Below are 23,692 nucleotides of genomic sequence, written 5' to 3' on the forward strand. Positions count from 1 at the left end.
GATGGGCAGAAGGAGGCAAGGGTGAAATTATGGGGAGAGGGAGAGGGGAGGGGGTCTGTGACAGAACTGAACACTGTGAGTCATTAGACTAGAGCTTTCTGTGCAGCATTCGATTATACTAAAAATGGTGGGCTTCACTTATTTTTATTGTATACTTCTATATCTATATTCTTATTATTATTAATATTATTATTATCATTTAAGCCCAGCAGAAAGGCAGAAACTTGAAATATGTTTGAATATATATAATCATATTAATACAGGTGTTTTTAATTATTTACAGAAATAACACAAACATTTTTTAATAGAATTCTGCTTAATAAGAAATCAGCAGCTGACATGTCATTTTTCAATGTACAAAATGTGATATTTCATAGCTATATTAACTTATTGTTGCTCATTTAATTTCCCATAGCATCAAAAGATGAAAACTTTACAAAAGCTTTGATAATCATTAGTTTGCCAGAACTAAATGAAAAAAGGTAATTTAAACATCTGAACCATTTTATTAAAAGCGTGAGGGGACATATGCATGTCCTCATATGGAACATAAATACAAAATATATTTATATGTACAAGTTATGGCAAAGACAAATAGAAGCATACAAGGTACTTTCTAGAAATGTTAATTCACAAAAAAACATTAAATAGTAACTCCCAATGCGTTATTTATCAAAGATAGATGAATCAAACCACTATGACCCTGGAACATGATACATCCTAGTTCAGCACTTAAATCTCTAAGGTTCATGAGCTTTGAGGTACAAAAATGAGGTATGCACTACTTTTGAATAAAAAGCTAGCCCATAGGTAAGGTCAAAAACTGTTCTTACAGTACCGTTATACAGATGCTCTGTTCAGCAAAAGGTTTCAAAACCTCAGCCGATTAAAAATGTCTCTCGGCAGTTTGTACCTTTTGCTGATTTTTTTATGGCAACAAAGGGATAGAAATGTTCACTGACGTGACACAAAACACTGTATTCTTAATGAAAAGAATTGCAAAAATCTCCAAATTTAAGTTAAAAGTTGAAAACATTTTGGCCCCACACCAAAAGGAACGTTCCTCAGTGTGGTCATACTTGTACTTTATCACAATATTACTATAATAATGTTGTCCTAAAAATATTTAAGAATATGGAACGCCTTTTATCGCCAACAGATGGTGCTCTGTATTTCACAGAGGTAGTACAAGGTTTTGACCACAGCGAGGCAGGAAATCGGCAGTATAAACTAGAATTAGTGTTTTAACATTGTTCATGGTATTAGACTAATCAAAGTGTGACACATTCGTCTGCTTCTATTCCTATGTTAGGTCATAATAATAATAATAATAATAATAATAATAATAATAATAATAATAATAATAATAATAATGGCAGTAAGCAGTAGTATGCTATCAGAAGTTGAGAATGTCATGGCCAGCAGATAACATTACAGCCGAAAATAAGCGGAAACATGTACTTGGAGACAGAATCAAACTCTATTCTCCAATCTATAAAATAAGCTTTGAATTGTTTGCTCAGTCACCTTGGTTACTGTGTGAAGAGATGCATTTTTATAAATGCAGAAATGCACATAAATAACACTTCAGATCCAATCAGTCTGCTAATTAAAAAAAATTCTAAAAAACAAATAAGTAAGCATGGTTATCGAGGAGTGGAATGTTTGAACTGACCAGAGCAGTTTATTTGACACTAGATGACGATCCTATAATACTGTTACTGCACAAATAACACCCATTTCTGTGAGCAGTGGGAACCACAGAGATTGAATGATAAAAACATTATTGTTCAGTCGACTGAATAGATATATTTTGCTGAAGAAGTGACAACAATATGTCTTTATAAAACCAGTCATATCTCTGATGTTCTTATCAACTGTTTTCCTATCATTGAATCTTTGTGATTCCAACCACCACAGCTGTAGGTCTCCACATTAACTCTGTATGCCCATCGCGTGCTTCTACAAAACACATCTGACACCAGGGAATACAATCTTGGGTCTGAAAAAAAATGCTGATTAAGGCATTATATTGAGTACATATCTGTTTCATGTTACCCCAGCGAGCTTAAACTCTGCTTGTTTCCCCGTTGTATTACCACACACATTTAGAACATAATACATCGAGCAACATTTGACAGGGCACCAACTATTGCACATGAAATTTGTCTTGTTACTAATAAAATCTTGTTAGTTCACCCTTCAGTGCCGTCTTTAAATGTTGCCTCATCCCTCTTTCATTTCTTCTGCTTTCTTTGACAGGAAGTATTGCAGCATTATTCAACAAGTCCTAGCTGGGAAAACCACCAGGGGGCTCCGGGTCAGGAGACGGGGGGTCGTCCTGGTCGTCTGAAGGCAGATGGACGCGCTGCTCGTCCATACGCTTGGCCTGCACCCTCTGGATTAGACTGAAGAAGTCTTCATCAGGCACTGTGGGGGCGTGGGGGCCTCCCTCTGGTGGGGAGCAGCGCTGATCATCAATCCTGGAGGACTACAGGAAAATAGTGTTGAAGCAAGTGTGACACAATGGGGTTTAATTGAAGCTAATTATATTGGCAACCTCTTCTATTCCCCATACAGCAATCTTACAGATTCATAATACTTATAACTAAGGATCTATGGCAGGGGTGTCCAAACTACAGCCCGCCAACCATTTTGAATCGGCCCTCAGCAAATTAAAAAAGTATGACTTAAGTACAATAAACTTCTGCTTGTCTTATATTGTACTTCTTAAATATATATGTTCAAATATATTAACCAGTATTCATGTGTTAATAAGCCCAATTTTCAGATAAATTCAGTCCATTAAAGTTGAAAACATGTTCTAACAAATCTAAGTTGATAATAAAAAATCCCAAAAGCAATCTGAAGCTTCTGTTTTAAGGAATGAGCTGCTAACAAAATAAATGAAACCCTATGGAGAGCTGTGATGTAGGCTTACATCATTTCCCGTATCAAGAAAAATGTAACTACATTGGGTTGATTTTTCCAACTTATAACTGAACTTAAGAGGCAATATACCTCACCCCTAGGGAGTGGCCCAGCCCTTCGTATATTTTTCTGTATGTGGCCCTCGGTGAAAAAAGTGTGGACACCCCTGATCTATGGGGATTTACCTTTGAGTTCTAGTCATGTGTGAATTGTGGCCTTACCTGGCACTTGATGAGCATGTTGAAGAAGTCATCGCTGGGTTCTTGATGATCTCCCTCACCCACAAGGTGCCCCAGGTTGTTATGGGTAATCCTCAGGCCTGGGAGGTTACCAACATTAACCCGCTGGTCATCTAGCCGGCGGCTCTGGGAGTTAGCGATCAAATCGAACAGCTCCTCCGTCTGTGGGGAGGTGGTGATTGACGGATCTAGGAGAACAGAGAAGAGAGCAGTTATTAAACAAGAGGTCATTCATTATTAAAAATATAAAGCAGGCATGCAAACACTTTCTTTAACTGACCTTTCATCTCATTCAGGGATGCCACAGAGTTGGCAGCGTCTTCTCCATTGTCTCCGTTCTCAGGCTCATCAAAATGGCAACGCTGGTCATCCATGCGGCTGCTTTGGAACTTGCTGAGGAGGTCAAAGAAGCAGTCTTCATCGGAGGGGTCCCGGCCCAGCTTCTGAGGAAGAAGATGTGATTTACATTATTTTCTACCGTTATGCTGAACCGTTACCTAGATCAGAGAAGTGCGATCTGTAGATGACTAAACTCGGTGACAGGAGTGGCGTGAGGGATAGGATTCTTTAGGTGGCCGGCATGTGAAATAGAAATAAATCTGAAGAACTCACATGGGATGGCATTCCTGGTGAGAATACCTTGGCCCAGATACTGAAGGGGTTACAATGTAATAAAATGTCATCTAAAAATAAACATCCCATTTGTATTAAAGTTAAAAATGGCCCACATAGTGGTGCCTTGTAAGCGCATATGATCATTTCAACAGATATAGATGAAGCCGCTGATCATGTTATAACTTTAATGGGATAGAATATAAAAGTTAACATAATGTCTGTACAGAAGTGTCTTTGTTATATTTGTACTGTTTGTTTAAATCTCTGGTTTGTATATTTCAATCTTGGTCTAATAAAAAAAACGTGACTAGGTAACTAAGTAGTCATTGGTTTAAATGTAAACATCAACTGTTTTAGTTTAAGATTCTGCTAGCAGCTCTGGAAATGAGCATACAGCTCAAATCAATCAGCTGATCAATAATGAAGTCACTGACTGACGGAATAAATTTGACTTCCTCACGGCTAGAGATGTCTCGTAGAGCTGCTCTCTGAAAGACGCTTCCTTGAGTGTCACAGTCTGGCTGTGTGTTTAAGCTTTGCAACTGAAGTGGATAACATTATGCATGAAACTGTGTTTAGCTACAAACACACTGAGCCTACAGAGCAGATGTTTGACCAGCGCTACAGAAACATACGGGCAGTCAGACTGAGATGTTTACGATACTGAATGAGAAGAAATCTACTGGACAGCAGCAATGACATTAGTTTTACAAAATAAAAGAGTAAAAATGAAAATTTCTGCTAGCTGTTTAAAAAAATCATTAAGTTTAATAACATCACTAATTTAATTGTCAGATAACATGAAAACAATATAATGTAAAAAAATAAATGTTCAATGTATTTTTTTAAATAATAAACTAAAAGTACAGAGAAGTCTGATTTCCTCTATCTTATCCTCACAATTTTAAGGGCTCTGCTTAGAAATGCCTGGGGTCTGTTCCAAAATTGGGTTTAGTAAGAGATCTGGATAACCCCGCAGAGTAAACCCCCCCTCTAATCTGAAAAAATAGCAAAGAGACTTCTTGTGTTTCGACGTTCACCAGAAAACTAAAAACTACACAAATAATGAAATAGTTTCTAAATCCTTTTCAAAATAGTTTTCCATTGAGCTTCAAATCTGAGAAAATGAAGAACTTTGAAACCATAAATCTCAAAGCAAGGATTACATCTCCAGAGGTTGTGGCCAAAACTGCCTATGCTTAAATTGCAGCTAAACTTCTTTACTCTACCCCTAACAATATTCACAGTTACATTGTACCATCGGGTCTAGCATTATGACACCTTTAACACTAAAAAGTGAATAAAGTTCAAACACTTACTGTGAAGTAGGTCAGGGTCGACTAGCAATTTATTTTACTCAACTCCATTACTATGTCCTCTGCTATTGATGCTTGGATTGTAAAACCAGACTAAGCTTCAGACAAAACAGAACTGACTATTTCTGAGAAATAAATCCCCATTGCACAAACTACCTGAAAGTAGAGCAACATGTCTATGCGTTGAGGAGAAACAAACCGTTACTTGTTTAAAGAACCTAAAGGAAAATAAAGATAATCGCACTATAGAGTTATTCAAGCGGTAAAACATGGATGAAATATCTTACCAGCAGCACTTCTTCTTTGTCCTTTATCTATGGCTCTTTCTCATGTCTCTCTGTGCTCCCTTTCCCCCTCGCTCTGTCCACAAGCCTGGCTCACACCTCCTTCTCCCCTACTTTCACCCACCACTTTACTCTCTCTCTCTCTTTTTGCTCCCCCGCTGTACTCGACGCCCTCCCTCTAATTTCCTCTCCTCCTGTATCCCTCTACTCCAGCCCCTGTCTGAATCCCTGCCATCCACTCTCTGTCTATCTCTCTTCTCCTGTCTCACTCCCTCTCACTCTCTGTGGCTATGCTGCCGGGCATTTTTGTCCCGTTTCGCCCACTGTGGGAAAACAACTCATTATGAGAAGCGGGGGGGTTGACGCTGTGGGGAGGGTAGCAGCTCTGTGATCAAGGTCACATTATCAGCAGGGGGGGGGGGGGGAGGGGGGGGGGGGGGAGAGCTGGTCGGAGAACAAATGGGAGGAGGGGAGTGAGCGGGTGGAAAGATGGGTGCTGGGGTACAGTCATGAGGAAATTGCATGCCAACAGTGGCAGCCTGCAGAGATCAACAACCTCCAAATGACAGGAGCTACCAATCAGCACTTTAGTGGCTTCTATAGGAAACCATTCATAACCGAGGATATCTCAAAAAGAATCTTTCATGGAGTTATGTTCTTAGTCAGCTGTGATTTATAGCAGTTTCTGTCCTCAGTACCATGCTTTGTGTGTGGATCTCCTCACTTCCCTCTCTGTGTTGTCCAATTAATCAAGTAGGCCAAAGGGGCAGAACAAGAGAGAAAGGAACATGTGATGGTGAGAGAGTGAGAGATAAGGTAGAAAGCGAGTGAGAGAAGTGTGAGGGGGGAGTGAGTGCGTGAAAGGAGAGTAAAAGACAGTTTTCAACTTTATATCCTAATTGTGCCTTCTAAAACTTATACTTTCATATATTATCTATTACAGATTTTAAAATAAGTTAAACTTAAAACCCTTTATCACATGATCGCTTGCTATCCCAATCATCTGCTCAAGCAGTCAACCAATCGTGTAATTAAAAGTATTACCTATTGTAGCGGTACTTTGTAATGCTTTTTTCAACCGGTGAGTTTGCCGACTTTTTGCCTTACACAAGCAACTTTTTGTCTTAATGCATGTTGCCATTCACTGCCTATTTGAGAACCTTTCCCAGAGTTGGTTTCATGCAAAGCAGCATACCTTTGTTTACCAATAAGATGTTTAGGGTTGTTGCACACTAACATGAGTTCAACTGGTTCATAAGAAGTTACAAGGCTAGAACGTGAACTGTGAAAGATTATTTGATGGTTCCAAATCATTGGTGCAATATATCAATTCCAACTTTCCCTGACGATGTTTTCTTAAAGAAATCACAAGTTCTAGCTTTAGGAAAGAGTGGCCCAACAGCACCGAAATACAGCTGGCTTAGAAAGATTGACATAGTTGAAAAAGGGTACGCTTTAGTGTCATTTGTATTACCACCATTTAGCTCTCTAGTCCCTCGTGATGATCTATCATCATGCAGCCCAGTAATCTCCGCTCTTATTTAGCATGTGAGCTTGCTGATAACAACAATTAACATTGTCACAGAAGCAATGCGTGAGTAGGCGCCATGGGGGAACAGAACTTTAAGGATAGAACAGCTGTGAAAAGGTTTATTCATTAAGAAACTAGTTCACATAAAGTGGACCACTGTTGGCATTTAATGAGAAGAAACCTTTTATACTGTATCTGACTCCTAACAAAACCTCCTGGGAAATCAAGAGAAATGTGCCTAATTTAATCTCTCTAATTCCTCTCATTTTCTCTTTAAAGCAGAAGCCCTGAAGACATTTTGACAGGGGATGGACTGAACAGACAAAAAGGGACAAAGTAGTTAGGAGAATTCAGCAGTCAGCATTTTAAATCCCTGTGATGCTTTCTAGGAGGAAGATTAAAACCTATTTTCTCAGGTGGGCTCTCAGGGTTGCTGTGAGTGAATTAAAAGACTAGCATATCTTACATTCATGGCAAATGTGAACTGGGGCTGTTATCACACAATTGTGGTGGGCTGCTTAATACTCTGAGACATGAAATAGAATGTAGAGATCAGCAGTCTTTTCAAACACTGACTCAAAACTCAAAGTCCCAAAAATGACGAGTACTTGAGTTGTGATAATATTGGAACCTGGTCTCAGTGTTATGAGGAAAGCTCATTTCATTATGATTATATCTGTTTCAAATTATTTGACAATATGCAAAAAACGTTTTACATTACAGATAAAAAAGGTAGTATGACGGTATTCTGATTGTGATATAATAAAATAATAATAACTAAACTAGAGTGTTAAAAAAAAGAGATATTGCTAAAGCCAAAAATAGATTTTAAACCAAAAACTCAGAAATAGTTTTACATTTTGGATTGAATTTATAGACAGCTACCAGTCAGTTAGCTTATCTATGCACAACGACTGGAAACACCATAAGGAACACACTTGGGTCCGAATAGGAAGCAAATTAGAAAATAAAGCTACTCACTGCCACTGGAGGCGGGACTTGCACTGTGATGTCATCAGTGTCTACGGGAGAGTCCAACCACAGCCTCTCATCTGATGACTGGCTGTCAGGATAGCCTTTTCTCTTGCCTGGCTGCGACAGCTGACTCTTGGATCTCGGGGGTATACTTTCCAAGTCTTGGTTCTCACCATTCTGCAGCAAAAGAACATATTGTTAGAGCTGCTTCCATCACTCTTTGGGAAGAGGTGTGTGTGTGTGTGTGTGTGTGTGTGTGTGTGTGTGTGTGTGTGTGTGTGTGTGTGTGTGTGTGTGTGTGTGTGTGTGTGTGTGTGTGTGTGTGTGTGTGTGTGTGTGTGTGTGTGTGTGTGTGTGTGTGTGTGTGTGTGTGTGTGTGTGTGTGTGTGTGTGTGTGTGTGTGTGTGTGTGTGTGTGCCCCAATTCTCTCTCTGGAGTGAAATGTGAGCGATAAATCACCTTATCTGAAGAGTACTTCCACAGCTCCACACTGTCCATGCTGTTCCTTTTGGTGAATTTGGGTCTTGCTCCTACAGACAGAATGCATAAGAAAAATAAACATAGCTTATTACATAGCGTTAAAATAACTTGTCTCACAGCTGTAGAGACTCTGAAGTCCTAAATGAAATCACGGATGCAAGGCGCTCTTTGTCTTTTACCATGGCAGCACTAGTCCCATGATGTTCAGAAAGGATAATGAGGTTTTACGCAGACAACCAAACAATCTGTTGAGTTCATTGGACTCAGTTTTGCTTGGTTGAATAAGAGTCTGTTTGCCAGCTCCGCACCAGACAGGGAAATGTAGGACACGGGTGTGAGTTTCGCCCCGGAGGAGGGTTCACTCATGAAAGAAAACATCACACAAAAGCCAGGCTGACATACCGATAAAGATTGTACAGTTCATTCATTCATTTTATGCATTTCAATCATGCAAGTTGGAGGGAATTTATTATAATAGTAATAATGAATCCATGCTATTATGTGAGGATAGTGTTGACAACAGACTGCTTAAGAATCAAGAAAACATCTTCCTGAGACTGGGGGTTAGGTCAGGAATGTTCTTCTTACCCCAGAAATGTGTAAACACCCATCGCTTTCTCTCACATTTAGCCTCAGTTCAGACATTAGAGACCAAAGGTGTCTGTGTTATGTCTGCACTCGCCATAAGTTGGTTTTACGTCTAAATGGCCACCATATGTACACAGACAGTACTCCAGTTAGCTTACTCTAGCCCACATGTGTTATTTATGTTAAATATGAACTTAAAAGACCAGAATCTAAATACTTGTGTATGTTGTTTGAACACCTGTTATCATAGGGTTTTGGAGTTTCTTATAGTTGCCAATTTACTAAACCCCTCAGTCAAGTTTTTACATTTGAAATTCCTGATATAAACAATTTCCTAGAGCTCAATGGCTGTTCTTTTCTGATCCTATATCTGTGAGATGGGTGAGACAGCTTTGCTTAACCACAGTGTGCAGAGTGCAAACTGGTCTATTTTTTTGTATGTGAATGCAAAACCTAACTGACCGAAAAACACAAATACAAGCACACACACAAAGCGTCAGGCTTTTTCCACTCACACACCCTCTCTCTTGAATAACTTGCCTACCAGATCATTTTGTGAGAACTTGGAGAGTCAAAAACATATATTATTATTACAGTAATAAATGTTCATTAATTCTCAAATCAGTGGCCCTTTAAAACCAGATTAAAGTCTTATGTCAAAATGGTAGTATTGCTTTAGAAAGGTAATGTACTTGTACGTATTGCAGGTAAAATTATTGCACTCATATAATTGTCTGCTAAATATGAAGCTGCATCTAATTAGCTCAGCTTAGCATTAAGACTTGAAACATGGGGCAAAAGCTAGCTTGGCGCCATTTGAAGGAAACATTTGCCTTTCAACACCTTTTAAAGCTCATCAACTAAGACATTTTACTCCTTCCAAACGGAAAAAATTACTTCAAAGGTCACCTTGCATCTCAAACTCTGAACTGGAGGGTGAAAGGTCGCTCTCGTTGACCCCCAGAGACTCCATGAGCTGCTCCACATTCATTCTGGCTGTCAGTTCGCCGTTTCTGTCTCCAATCTGAGGAATAAATGAAGAGCAGGGACAAAGAGAAACAGATTAAGATAGGGGAAATTAGGTTGATGCTCTTTTGTTGGTCTTTTAGAATAACTGAGTGCAAAAACAAACGACCAAAATAATGCCTCACCTCGTTAGAGATGTCCAGGTGCTTTCGGGCAAAGTGGAGAGCTTGTTTGTGGTTCCCTAAGGACACGTATGCATTTCCTAGACTCCAGCAGGCACGGCCCTCACCAACTCTAATGAGACATGCATACAGACATATGTTAAAAGCCACTCCTGTGTTTATGCTTGTCTGTTTATAAGCATTATACTGTATATTGCTCATTGTACCTATCAGTAAGCTCTTCGGCTATGTAAAGGTGTTTCAGGTGGTAGTCTATGGCCTTTTCATACTGCTGCAAAAGAGTGTAGGTGTTCCCAAGGCTATAACAGGCCTGAGCCTCCATCACCTGGTCCCTCAGCTGCCTGGACAGCTGCAGAGTTTTCCTATTGAAAAAGAAAAAAGGAACACATGGATAAAGTGAGAAGAGAAACATTGAAGATGAAAAAGGTATCAAATAGGTTATTAAGTTTAATAACATACATTTTGAGGTGTGTGGGAGTGTTTTAATCATGCATCAGAATTATGGTTTTTTTCATTTTCTATTTGTACTTGATCAACATTTTCACTTTGTGCATAATTTGGTTCACTTCAACTTCCCTCCACTAGATGTCAGACTCCCCACTTTCCTCACCTGTAGTACTCTGTGGCTGTGTTGAACTGGCCCAGGAATATCAGGGCGTTGCCAAGGTTACTATAGGCTCTCCGTTCTGCAGCTTTGTCTCCGAATTCTTTGGCTATTGATAATCGCTGTGAACGACGGAGCAGAAAAGTCAAGTCGAAACAAAATATATTTCAAACTGGCTCTTCATTTTACGAGATACATAACACAAAACATACATGCCTTGTGTACAAGCAAAGCCGATAAGACAAGTCCAAGATGTGCTGCTGCAGTGCTGCATCAAATCAGCTTCTCTGATTTCATTTAAAAAGAAGTGCAACCTCTCCAAGGCACAATGATAGATGTGTAATGGGGAAGCGAGGAGAGCCTGGCTTCTCGCATAAGAAAATAAGTAGTTTACAATGGAGAGTGACAGAAAACATGGGGCGAGAGAGTTTAAAGCCCTGCTTTCGAGTGATTCACCAAGAAACCAATTTCCTCCAAAAGAAATTTCAATAAGATGTCATCAATCTCTGCACAATGTGGTCAAGGGAAAAGAGGATTGTGGTCCACTGAAAAACCCACCATGTAGCAGGACTAACTATATATACACACATGACAATACATGAAAGAAGTACTCAAAATGGCTGTGTGTTAGTGAGTCTTACATGTAATATTTGAGTGAATCTGTGCAGGGCAAACCAGGTAACATCTTTCTCAACAAGAAGCAAATGCATGAATTCCTTCAACTGAAATGAACAGCCGTGTAGTCTGACTGCACCTCTGAGCTATGAGCTATTCAAACATGTTTGAACGCAAAGCAACAGTAAATCAAATTGTGTGGTAACCACTTGTTTGCTTCTGGGCTTCACATGGCAGACGTGCCAACCACGGGTAGAATGTATCATGGGCTTCAGGGAGGACACTCAGAGATCCCTGGCTAGGACGTCATAGAGCACAGAGCACACTCAGAAGCCAACAAAACACCCCAGACCATATTTTAGCGAGCATGTTAATGGGATTGATAAGAAAACCAAATATGAAGAACCCAAAACAGGAACATGGGTCTATATCTGTGTAATTATATTAAGAGGAGATGAAAAATGTTGAATGACCTTGTGTCAAAAAACAATGTTAGGCTGTTCCCTTGGCAACGAAAGGTCACTGTTCCTGCACATCAACATGGCTGATAACTCTTATCGGTGCACTTTAAATATGATGCAGGTAAACATCTTGAATTTCTCACCTGACGATGGAACTTGATAGCTTCGACAAAGTTTCCCAGTAGGTAGTGGGTGTTGCCTAGGTTACCATAAGCCCTCCCCTGAGCAGCTCGGTCTCCAAGTTCTTTGACCAAACACAAGTTCATCCTACAGAGAGAAGTAAAACATATTAAACTAAGTTGCAGCATGTCAATTATGTTAAAGTAAATGTTATTATATATGTTAACATTAGACAATAACTTAATATAAAACCCAGTCTCACGGCATTTTGTGTTATAGTCACAAAATACATTTTCACCGAAAATAAATGGGGCTCATAATACTGAAATCTTTATTTTTTAAATATGTTTTTCCTTCTAATTTCTTATTATTTGGTGCAGGCACGAAACATACTACCAATAGAAATACATTGCTTCTAAAATCGTTCTGTGTGACACAAATCAATAGATTACATTGCGTGACTATAACACGAAATGCCGTGAGACTGGGTTGTAATATAAGTATACAATGTTTTTCTAAATGCTATTATTCCCCCAAACTGACCACCACGAGGTCACATCTGACACTATGTATTTCTCAATGTTCTGAAGTTTCCTGCATTAATTGCATTTTGACAAATAAAACGCATTACTCTCACTAGTCTCGGCTACCACTGTGATTTAGATTTTTCTGTTGTAAACATTCACCTATTGTTTAAGTTCATTACCAAACAATACATACTCATAAAAGCCAGTAGCCTTCTGCAGTGTGTCTCTGACATCAGGAGGAAGGTCCCCTGGTTCCTGGGTGCAGCCCCACAACTGCTGCTTTCCCTTTGCATGAAACACGTTCCCTATGTTATACAGTGCCCTGGCCTCTCCAACCTGCAATCACATAATAAATAGTCACAAAAAAGAAAGATTAGAGCAAAAAGGAAATGCTGAAAAGCTCTCTCTGCAGATATCAAGATATGTGGTTATATCAATTACAAAATTAAAACTGTACGAATGGCCATTACAATAATATGCTTAAACATTATAATTAAAAACACATATATAGTTCACAATGATCAGAAACAAATGTAATATTACAATTTAGCAAATAGATATAAAAAAATGTCTTAAATATGAAATAAAAATCTGTAGGACAGTGCTGATGTGGTTTGTTTTAAAAATATCACTCGTCACTGGCTTTAGCTTCAATATCAGGATACATTTATTTATTATCCGTGCAAGAATGGAAGTAGTCATCACATACGGAGCATATGGTACAACTAGTTCCCAGAACAGTGTCCTTCACATGCTTTATATACAAGAGAGGGAGTATCACAGTCACACGATGGAGGAATACCGGTTCAAAGCAGTATACAATGTCTTGTATAGATTAGTTAAGAACCACGTCAGAAATGATCATGCTTGTCACATGTCTATCTCCATAGAGGCTGGATCATCATCATGTTAATCGTTGTCACATAGCTATCATATTCCTAAAACACTGTGTCCTGACGCTCTTCCAGGTAATCATACATCCTGTCATGTACACAGTTGCAGTTGGGCCTTTGTTATCACGTGCTACTCTGATATTGGAAGAGTACATTCAGTATTTTTCCCAACATGGTTGCAGGACCAAATAAACAATAGAGGCAGCAAACTGAAAGTATAACATCTCTTTCCGGACTTTTAAGAACATGCTATAATTAAAATAAATGTGCACGTTACCTTGTCGCCCTGTTCTTGAGAAATATCCAGGTGTCTTTGGCAGCACACGACGGCCTCATCAAAGCGTGCTAACACTTTTAGCGTGTTACCGAGGTTGCCGCTGGCTTTTCCCTCTCCAATTCTGTCTCCTATTGTTCTAAAATTGCAAAGAAACACATAAGTTTAGTGGTGGGAGCGATACAGCACTACAGTTATCTATGTTAATATGATTTAGTGAAACAAAATCCATTAAGTTTTTGCAACAAGATTTAATTGGGAGGTTTTAAAACCAACATTTTTAATTGGTTACTTCCTAAGATCCGGTCCCAGTGGCTCTTGTGAGACTGTAACGCAGCAAGGTAAAGCTCCCCGGGGTCTTTTATCATTTCCCTGCTGAAGGACCAGCTGCACTCACTGCAGGGGGCCGGATTACTCATAGAAGCTAAATATCCAGCTGGTAGTTGTCGAGTGTTACTATATGAAAGTCCCCTTACTTTTTGAGAAATGTCTCAATGTCAACATAGTAAAATCTCTGACACTCATCTCGTAAATTATAAAAAAAGATATTTCAGCAATGGTAAACTGAATCCTTTTTTCTGAGACCATCTGTATATGAAATAACTATTTCTCCTACTAATTAAACAGAACTCCTGCATGAATGACAGGAATGAAGTAATATAGCCCAGCTTCAAACCTTTTTTTTTTGCCTGGATTATTAACCCATTATCCGACCACAATGTAATATTTCTTATGTATTGAATAGCATTTAGGCTTCAGAGATAGCTACAACCGAATATCTGTTTGTTTTACATTGTACAATCTGCTACTGTCTACAATGTAACAAGCACATTGCAAATTGTTAATGTTTTCTCAGATAATGCAATATGAGTGTCAATTAAATAAGTAACAAAAAAAGGATAAGAAATACTATCTACTACTACTATGACTATCTGGCGGGTGATGATACAAAATAAAATCCCATCATTGCATTTTTGTGTACAGACAAATTATAGGCACATTTCCCACCTAGTATCTGACTGGATGAAAATACCTTTTTTTATATTTCAATGAACACAGCGGTTAGTAAATTGCATCACGCATTTATTCAAGCACCTATTGTAATAAAACTCTGACCAGCAACCTATCCAACTTGAACTGTGCAGCATGTAGCACTAACAGTACTAAGAGAACCATTGCTCACCTGGCCAGAGTCAGGTCATGTTTGTGGTATTCCAGGGCTTTGCCATACTCTTTGAGGTAGAAGTAGGCGTTGCCCAGCTGGCTGTAGATGGCACTGAGGGTCTTCAGATCATCTGTGCCGACCTGCACGGCTGCCTCAAAAAACGCTGTTCCCCCTTTAAAGTCCCCAGCTTTGCACAACCGCTCTCCTTCCAACGCCAACTCCAAGCAAGAGGCCTCCATCCTAAAAGGTGCAGCAACACAGACACATAGAGAGGAAGACAGAAACAGGGTGAGCAAATGAGCACTATCAGAGAGAGAACTTATAGTAGCAAGTGCAATATCTTCTCAGGATGAGAACACATTGCCATTATCTCCATGACAACAAGGTTTGTAACCATATTGACTGTTGCCTTAGCAACTGAGTCTTAGGCTTATGGATGAGCACCTTGAAAAGGTGTTGCCTTTTTACTCATTACTGCTCAAATCAGCTTGATTTGAGTCTGATATATGATTTACAGATGTTTTGCTTAATTTGTTGAAGAACTATATTTGTTGGCCGAAATTAAATGTACATCTCAATGCTCTCTAAAATTTGATCGGTTCATGTGAATATTGAAAAATGTACATAAATGATGTAGGTAATTGTGTGTCAACATGTGACAACCCAAGTAGGTCTCTTCACTTTTCATAATAGACATAATAGAAGCAACACTTTTCAGAAAAAACTAACAAAAGCCAAGTCAAGAAGAGACTTCCTCGTTCTCTACAATGTCTTGGTTACCATGACAACTGTTGGATCAATTGGGTGACTCAGGGAGGGTAAAATAAATGTTAACTTTATGTCTATAGATCATTTCCTGATCGGGTAGTGAATAAAACACATAAATCCTGTTAGTTTCTTAAATCTTTCTCCAGAGGGTCCTTAAAAAGACATGAAAGAGTGTCTGAGTGAATTGTATGCAGGGAGTAGATTCATTGTATAATCCAGGATAAACTAAAGACCAGCCAATTTGGTTGCAGCTCCAAATTCCAGATAGGGTACTAGAATGTAGAGCTAAACAAGGATTATCCTCCAATCTAATCTGTTTCACAAAGGGCACCAAAATCACAATGGTAGGCAGTTCCAATGCAAAAAGGATGTAATGTTACAGTTTACTTGCATTACAAACATGATCTTCTTTTCAAAATGCATCAGCTTTTTCTGATCTAGAATCAGAGTGCTCACCAACAGTGCTATACAAGTACTGGTCCTTTCCAGTGTTCAAACAGTACCTGTGTTTTTTCTTGGTTCGGGTTCTGTCCACATACACCTGTAGCTCCAAGTGCAATGGCCTTAGCGAAGCTTTAGGTCGAGGTCCACGGTGGACCAGTCTACACACAGCTCTTTCGGCTCCAGTCAGAGGGCAAGGTTCATATGCCATCACAGAAAGGGCTATGTCCAAAGCATTTGGGAAATGAGGAACTCCTAACATAAAGTTTAGGGTTCATTAAAGCAATAAACTTAGTGAGAGGACAGTTCCAGCTAATAGTTTTTACAGAATCAAGTCCATAATTGTCCACTGATCGACTCAATAAAAATAAAAATTGTCAGCAATGTTGCAGCATACCTGGAAACAATCCATCTAGATATTTTACACACAGTACCATACCAGCCAAGAATCACATCTGCTTTTTAAGTCCATGAGATCGTTCTCAGCGATGGACTCTCTCCTCAGATAGCCGAGCCAGTCAGGAAGCAATTGTAGAAAATTCCACCAAATAGCAGTTCCAGTTACAACTGTATTTTTTAGAAAGTAAATGTTGATTTAAGAGTTGACAGAGGGCATGTTCCCCTAATCCAACTGCATTTGAATTGTCCTTTGCCCTCTTGTCATTCAGTACCGGTACTTACTATCCCATACAAAATAAATCCTATACTTCCATCTTCTTCAACCTGTCCTCAGCTGTGATCCATTGTTCTGCCTTCCCACTACAAGCCACAGTTAGAAATGAAGAAGTGTGTAATGTAGGGAAACAATTTGGGTGAGAGAAAAAGTACAGTCAGGGACAACAATGTGTGTTTAATACTGCTTATCTTGACCATCGCTCCATTGAGAGACAGAGAGAAAGGAAAGAGACTATTGCTAATCCATTGAGCTGCACCTCCTTGGTAGAGACTACGGAGTGTACTGATTGGCCAAGACTAATCCAACTATCTGCTGACACTGGCAGTAGCACTAATAGGTCAACAGGCAAGACAAATACAATTGTGTAAAGAGGAGGTAAGGGACCTTTAAGTTTCCAACTGTGGTTGCATAGTATACCTTCAATTACTTTTACTGAAAATAAAGGAATCTATGGCAGAGAATCTTATTTGTCTATGGTTCTAGTAAATATATTACAAAGATGTATTTTGATCCATCACAAAACAAATAATGTAGCAACTATGACAAGACTTACACGAGTTCTTGATTAACGTAATTACTTGTGTTCACTTCCAAACAATTAAAGATTGTAACAAAGAGGTTAAAATAGTTCATGCAGATTCCTCATTCAGTAACTGGGTAACTCATGCAATGTGCCATGCAGAATGCCACCCTAAGTGTTTACGCAGCCAATATGCTGTGACCTACTTCATGCGTACTAGAACACATCCTGCGTGTAACTAATAACATTAACACTGGCTCTGTTCCATTCAGTTATGTAAGCAAGTCAAGACAGCACACCTGTGGTTCCTGCTAGGACATGAAAAGTCATACCAGGTAAAAGGGCTATAAACCACCTAACCTTTATCAAATGCGAAAATTGAGACGTATGTGAAAAAATACATTATAATTACAATATTCTATTCTATGAGGTTACCCCATTATTACAGTTTTTATTTTATTCCTCTTCCTCCATCCAAATTTTGCCTGCTTTTAGGCATATTCTTTTGTCTCAACAACTCTGTGTGACCATTCTCACAGCAGACATTTTGACTGGTCACTCAGAGTAGGAAAAAAGCACAGGTGTTACTAATAACATTAAAGATGGACCACATTAAGCCATGACAGTGAGCCAGGACCCAGAAACCAAAGCAGCTACATAGAAAACATCCATAATTCATTTTTATTATATACACCTGGGCTTTTGAAACTGTGGCACATTCAAATATCCTTTGTGAAATAGGTTTATGTGCCGACCTCTCCAAAGCAGATGTTAATACCGCAGAGAGACATATCCTCTCTGATCTTATGGAAAGTGTTTAACCATAGGTGTTACTCACCACGGAAGTGTTCACCAGGTGGTCTTTTGTTTGTTTGCCCTTTCAGTTATACCATCTTTTCCGCATTGGGGATATGGAAATAAACTACTGTACTTCTATATTTGGGTACAATATACTGTATATTGTTGTAATGTAAAACATGGTGTGAAAAATCTGTTGAGAATCTCTGATGCTATTCAACATTTATTTTGTTATATTGCCAGAACCTAAATGTCCTTCTATTTGTAATGGTTTGATATTATTAGTCTGGCTTGGACAACAAGGCTTTAAGTCAAAGCTTAACGCTTAACAAAAAGCTTTAACATGTTTAAAACTACTGTGGCTGTTTTTTGAAGCAAGAAAACACATTGTTGCCATTAGAACGATACATCACCCTCACTCAAAGGCAGATCTGAAGTGACCAAACTGTCTTTCCCAATAACAAACAGACAATTGCTGTTTTTGGTTCAACACAACCTAGCCCTAGGGGGATAATTGTCTAAACATCTTTTAGTTTGGCTGGCAATAACAAATGGAAAGTCACCCTTTGCAAAGTGGATAGACCTGATTATCACCACCCTGTAAAATGTGTACGGTCATATCCTTGGCGTTAAATACAACAGACTTCAAATAGAAACAACAACAATGAGTAAAAACATCCAGCTCTAAAAACATTCAGTGAGATAGCCCAAAAATGTTGATTATTCCAATAACCACATCTGAACAAGTCACCAAAGGAGGGCCCACTAAGTTGTAGATAGCACCAAGGTTACTCTTCAATGCAGACAGGAAAGTGGAGCAGGCACTAGCCAGAGAGATGAAAGTTACAGGGTCAATGCAATGTCAAAAGACAAACAAAGGAAATATGTTCATAATTTAGTAATTACTTCCATGGTGTAGAAGACAGGAAGTTTAGTTAACCAATCAGCTCAAGACTTTCTCTCCAGCTTCCACAAAGGATGGCACTGAGCAGGTCCAAATAGTTTATAATGTTGCACGCAAGGTTTCAGCATGTGGTCAGGAAGCTCACATACAGTACTAGAGACAAAGAAGATTATGCTTTCCTTTGCAATCCACTTTGGGAAGGTTAATGATTGGCAAAGACTCTGTCTTGCGCTGTGCCTTTTGGAAGTAATACGAGGTGGAAGCATCATACAATACATGAGGCATATTGGTCTCCATCTCTAACAAGATTTCCCACAAGTAAGATATTAAACAAGCATCTATCCAATTGAAGGTGGATGCTGAGGCCTTGAAAGGACATGAACGCAGTAGCGATAAGGAGTCACGTTTACGGAGGAAATTACAAAGGTGCTTTTGAAGTGGAAAGACAAAGATGAGAAGGAAGACATACGGATTCAGTGTCAAGCAACAGATGGTGAAGGGGGCCTCTGTAAACCACGACCCAATTTTAAAACTTGGAATTGTAAAAACAGATTGTGGGAAGAGGGTGTCGCTTTTGGAGTGCCTGGCGACATGTTTAAATAACTTAAGCTGTGCAGCTGTAAAGTTAGAGGCCAATATATCATCACTCATCTTGATCAAAGTCAGTAAATGCTAAGTGCTGCTTGAGAGCTAGCTACAGGGCTAACTGGCAGACAGAAAGAAGGATAGAATAAAAAGAGACCAAGGGTGAGACAGAGAAAAGTATGGGCATTATAACAAAGACAAAGGAAAGGATTATTCTCCATGAGAGGATTTTCACAGTGACTTTCATTCTTGTCATCTTTGTGGTTGGAGTAAGAATGGATCTGTGTGGTTTAGCCTGCTACTCCCTCCTCTGATTACCGCTCTAATTGGTCAGTTTGGGAGACACTCATCCCATAATCGCCTGTCTGTGGTCTACGAGAGACAGTCTCCCAGGGTGCCATCGCCATGGCAGCACGGGGTACGAACATATTGGACAGGTTTCAGGAAGTTAAAGTAAGGAACGTGTGTATATTTAAGTGATACATTCATGGGTTGTCCTTAGAGCGAAAAACATCATGTTTTTTTAGTAACAGCAAACTGAATACTAATTGGCTTTTAAGCTGTAGGTCCAACAAGCTATCAAATAGGTCATGAGAATAGTCCTAAATGAAAGCCCTAAATTGTCAACTTAATTTATTTGGGTTTTGGACAAAACAAGAAATTTACAACTTTTGCTTTCGGAAACAATGGTGGGATTTGACAGACATATTTGTATATAGAGATAAAGAGCATAAACTAAATCAGTAAAGCAAAAAGCAGATTGTTTGGTTACGAAAATAATAATTGATCGAAGCCCTAGATAAAACATTTACAACCTGTTGTAAACAAATGCTGCACAAATTGTACACCAGCTCTTCCAATATATTTTATATGATTCAAAATCTAAGTCTGATAAAAAGTATATCAATTCGGCAATACCTAATAATACATATAGAACTGTTGAAATATGCAGCGACAACATATGTTATTTTATTGAAATGTATGAGAATAATATTGTATATATATATATATATATATATATTAATAAAAAATAAGCCAAATATTCTTCTTACATTTTTTTGAAGCTCTTCATTAATTTATGAATTTCTATTCCATATTCAGGGATCTACATTTCTGCCCCCATTATTCTTGGCTTAGCTAAGAAACTCTGTGCTCAGAGTAGTAATCCAGCCATAATTACAGAGTGCCACGGTTAGTTGTCAGGGAAACCAAAGAGAAACTCTCTAGGAATGTTTTTTTCCTCTTGCAGCGCATGTCTCTTTCAGTTTGTGCAGAGCTGTCTCCTTCTGAATTGTTGTGTCTGATTTGCTTGTTCCTGTTTATTAATAGTGATATGAATCGAGAATTATCATATAATATGGACCTTGAGAGAACAAGGTCCACTTTTCTGTTGGAGATACAGCTTCGCTATAACACAGGTTATATAAAGATCTGACCAAATCTGATTAAATTAAGTACATAGAAGCAGTTTGCTTTGAAAAATGCTTCTGTATGTGTTGCTATCCATAGATTGACACAGTTTCATTGAATTATCCAATAAAAAACATTTTAGTTTGGAACAAAATACTTTTTTACAGGACTGCAGATTATATCATGTGTTGTCTCATTTGTGTTTCCTTAGCAGCTATGGACAAGCATACACAGACCCACATATCCACTACCCTCATTTTAGAAAGGTCATGTATTTTACCCTTTTTGTAAAATAGAGAGGCTAGAGCCGGCTCATTCCAAGCACTGAGACTCTGCGTTCTTATCTTGTGTGTATGTGTGTTTGGGTGTGTGTTTGTCAGGGACATAGACAACCTTCAAAAGGTTCATGAATGTCACTTCAAACTTTCAACAGGCATTAACATTCCCAGCATTCTGCCCTTTGTTACAGACATCTGGGCTTCAAATAAAGGGAGTGTGTAATGTCAAAAACTAAAATACGGAGTGAAAGTCTGGTCTATAGTTTAGTAATAGATCTAATGTCAGGGCAGAACATGTGCTTGCTGAAAGTATATTTCACAATCAAACACATACTGTCTTAATTTGACTTGAAGCACTCTCCTCCAAAGTTTCCTATGGAAAATTGTACACTTTTATCTATAAAGCTATGTTGGGCAAACTCCCATATTATATCTGTTCATTGATAAAGCAGAAAGTTGCAAACAGCTATTGTCTGCGATCGCAGGATATAGTCTTGTTAGATGTGTCAAGAGTAAGGACTGTCTTAGGTAAGACAGCTTTTATGTGCGCAGCTCCACTTGCTTGGAACAGTCTACAGGCAAAATTGAAATTGAGCATTTTTATTTCTCTGAATGTATTTAAGGCACGTCTAAATGAAGTGCTTTCTGACACTCTGGGTATTTGTAAATGTTGAATATGTAAATATGATATCCTCTGTTGTTTGTTTGTTTGTTGTTTTTATGTTTCATGTGGAACTAAATGATGCAAGTCTCCCTTGTAAATGAGATGGATGATCTCAAGGGACAAATCTGTCTAAATAAAGGTTTGAAATTAAATGAAAATGTACCATGCAGATATAACATGGACAGTTATTTGCATAATCTGTGGGTGGTACATCTGACACATTATACATGACTGACATGGTGTGGAGGCCCTTTTACACAGGGTAATCAGTGTTATGGTCATCAATAATTTCAAAAGTGTCAAAAAAAAGGAAACAGAAGCGCATCATTCTGAGAAGTTCTACCAAAATTGGATCAGTGGTGTCTAAGATAACAGTTGACACACAATGTCCCACTGATGTAATAAATAGGGTTGATGTTTTTATTTTAAATAATCAGTTTTCAGCCTCTCAAAAAGGTGCGATTTTGATGCTATTCTTTGTAAAGTTCTTTTTTCTGACAGTGTATCTGCAAAAATATTGATATATCTCAATTAGGACTGCCATTGAATGACAGTTAAAAGCTGTTTGAAGCCACGCAAATAAGGCTATCACACAGCTAGTGAGGCAGGTTATAATGGTATCAAATATGCAAATAAGGGGTGAAACTGACAAGTTGAGCAACACAAATCCATCTTCATACACAGTTACTATGAGCATCTATGTTCAGGTTTCAGGCATGTGATCTCCTGGCTGTACATAATATGATGGCTCTGCACCCACATGGCACTTTAAAACCAAAGCCATGTGCACTGTCAATGTGTTCAACCTAGACAAATACACCCCTTGTTATATTCCTTCAACATCCACATCTTATGAGGCTCCGTTCAGTCTGCACATTCCAGCCACAGCAGCTCAATGACCCGAGCCAGGAATGAGGCTTGGAAGCGGGCTCTGGCTGCAGCTGTGGCTGGTCTGGAGCTTTAAACCGGGGGAAGCTGGCCGGTCAAGTTCCGCCTGCCCAGCTCCTCCTTGGTAAGAAAGCCCTGAGCTGGCATCCTCTATTATTCCCCTTAATGTCTGTTCCTTCAGCCGCTCCCTCTTGTCTGTCTTTTCTCTTTCTCCTGACAGCCATTCAAGGACAGACTACAAGACTGACCCCCCCTGTTTGCCGGTGTACCCCCCCAGGGTCCTACCTTGAGTGCAGCCTCTTGCTGGCCAGATCCTGGTCCACACCGTTAGCAGCCGACTGAGCCATAGAGCCGCTGCTTCCTGCCTCCGAGCTTGCTTCCACCCGCTATGAGGCCCCCCTCACAATTATTTCCTCCAGAGGCAGCTACCCTTTTCCTTCTTTCTGTCGTTCCGCTTCTCTGTCACTCCCTCCCCCCCTTTTTCTCTCGTTGTTCACCACTGTCTATCACCATCCCCTCTTTCCTCATTCGCCACAGCGGCAGCTGCTCAGGAAGTGAGGTATTGTGCAAGTAAACCATGAAAAAAAAAAACACGCCTCCAAATTACGTCACAGGCCGGGGAGTTGCTTATGCGTGGAAGTGTTGAATGTGCTGGCTGGTGAGCAAGGGTTTTCCAACACATTTCATGCTTATTATTCAGTATGTTATTTTCTCAATGTTATATTTTTTCTGCAGGTGCTTTTATCCTTTATAAAATAGTAGCCTGTAGCCAGCTTTACCTTTGATAATACAACAAGTGGATATGTTTGGATGTGGTCAGAAGTGGGTATCCTAGGGAGAAAGGTGTACAACTAAACCACTGGAGGTTAGAAAAACAAGATTTGTTTAAGCAGGTGTTAAAAAGGTTTTATTTACATTAGTCATGCAGTGTATTTACTACTATAAACCAAATTAAATAAATACTTCCAGTTTCCTTTTCCCTTACGAGTGTCTC

The 23,692-nt window shown here is 39.1% G+C and overlaps 1 protein-coding gene across 1 annotated transcript; it reads right to left on the reverse strand.

The window, feature by feature from the left end:
• Positions 1 to 486: 486 nt before the first annotated feature.
• On the reverse strand, positions 487 to 23,187 carry gpsm1b (G protein signaling modulator 1b). Its single transcript, XM_079657984.1, has 14 exons — positions 22,984 to 23,187; positions 14,785 to 15,006; positions 13,605 to 13,740; positions 12,628 to 12,770; positions 11,931 to 12,054; positions 10,718 to 10,833; positions 10,314 to 10,469; positions 10,111 to 10,219; positions 9,869 to 9,983; positions 8,351 to 8,421; positions 7,898 to 8,068; positions 3,451 to 3,613; positions 3,153 to 3,358; positions 487 to 2,491 (listed from the first exon to the last, which is right to left on the reverse strand). The coding sequence occupies exons 1-14, from the start codon at positions 23,043 to 23,045 to the stop codon at positions 2,291 to 2,293; spliced, it is 1,995 nt and encodes a 664-aa protein (XP_079514110.1). The 5' UTR covers positions 23,046 to 23,187; the 3' UTR covers positions 487 to 2,290.
• Between the last annotated feature and the right edge of the window lie 505 nt (positions 23,188 to 23,692).

This window comes from Notothenia rossii, assembly GCF_949606895.1.
Source record: "Notothenia rossii genome assembly, chromosome: 11".
Taxonomy (NCBI): Eukaryota; Metazoa; Chordata; class Actinopteri; order Perciformes; family Nototheniidae; genus Notothenia; species Notothenia rossii.

Bases quoted from the DNA above. Each gene is read 5' to 3' on its own strand.
- gpsm1b (XM_079657984.1), bottom strand. From the start codon at position 23,045: ATGGCTCAGTCGGCTGCTAACGGTGTGGACCAGGATCTGGCCAGCAAG. The intron at 9,984-10,110 runs GTGAGGCATTAT...TTTATTCCTCAG, and splicing joins ACCTGGACATCTCTAACGAG to ATTGGAGACAGAAACGGCGA. The intron at 8,422-9,868 runs GTGACCTTTGAA...TTCTGTCTGTAG, and splicing joins TTCAGAGTTTGAGATGCAAG to GAGCAAGACCCAAATTCACC.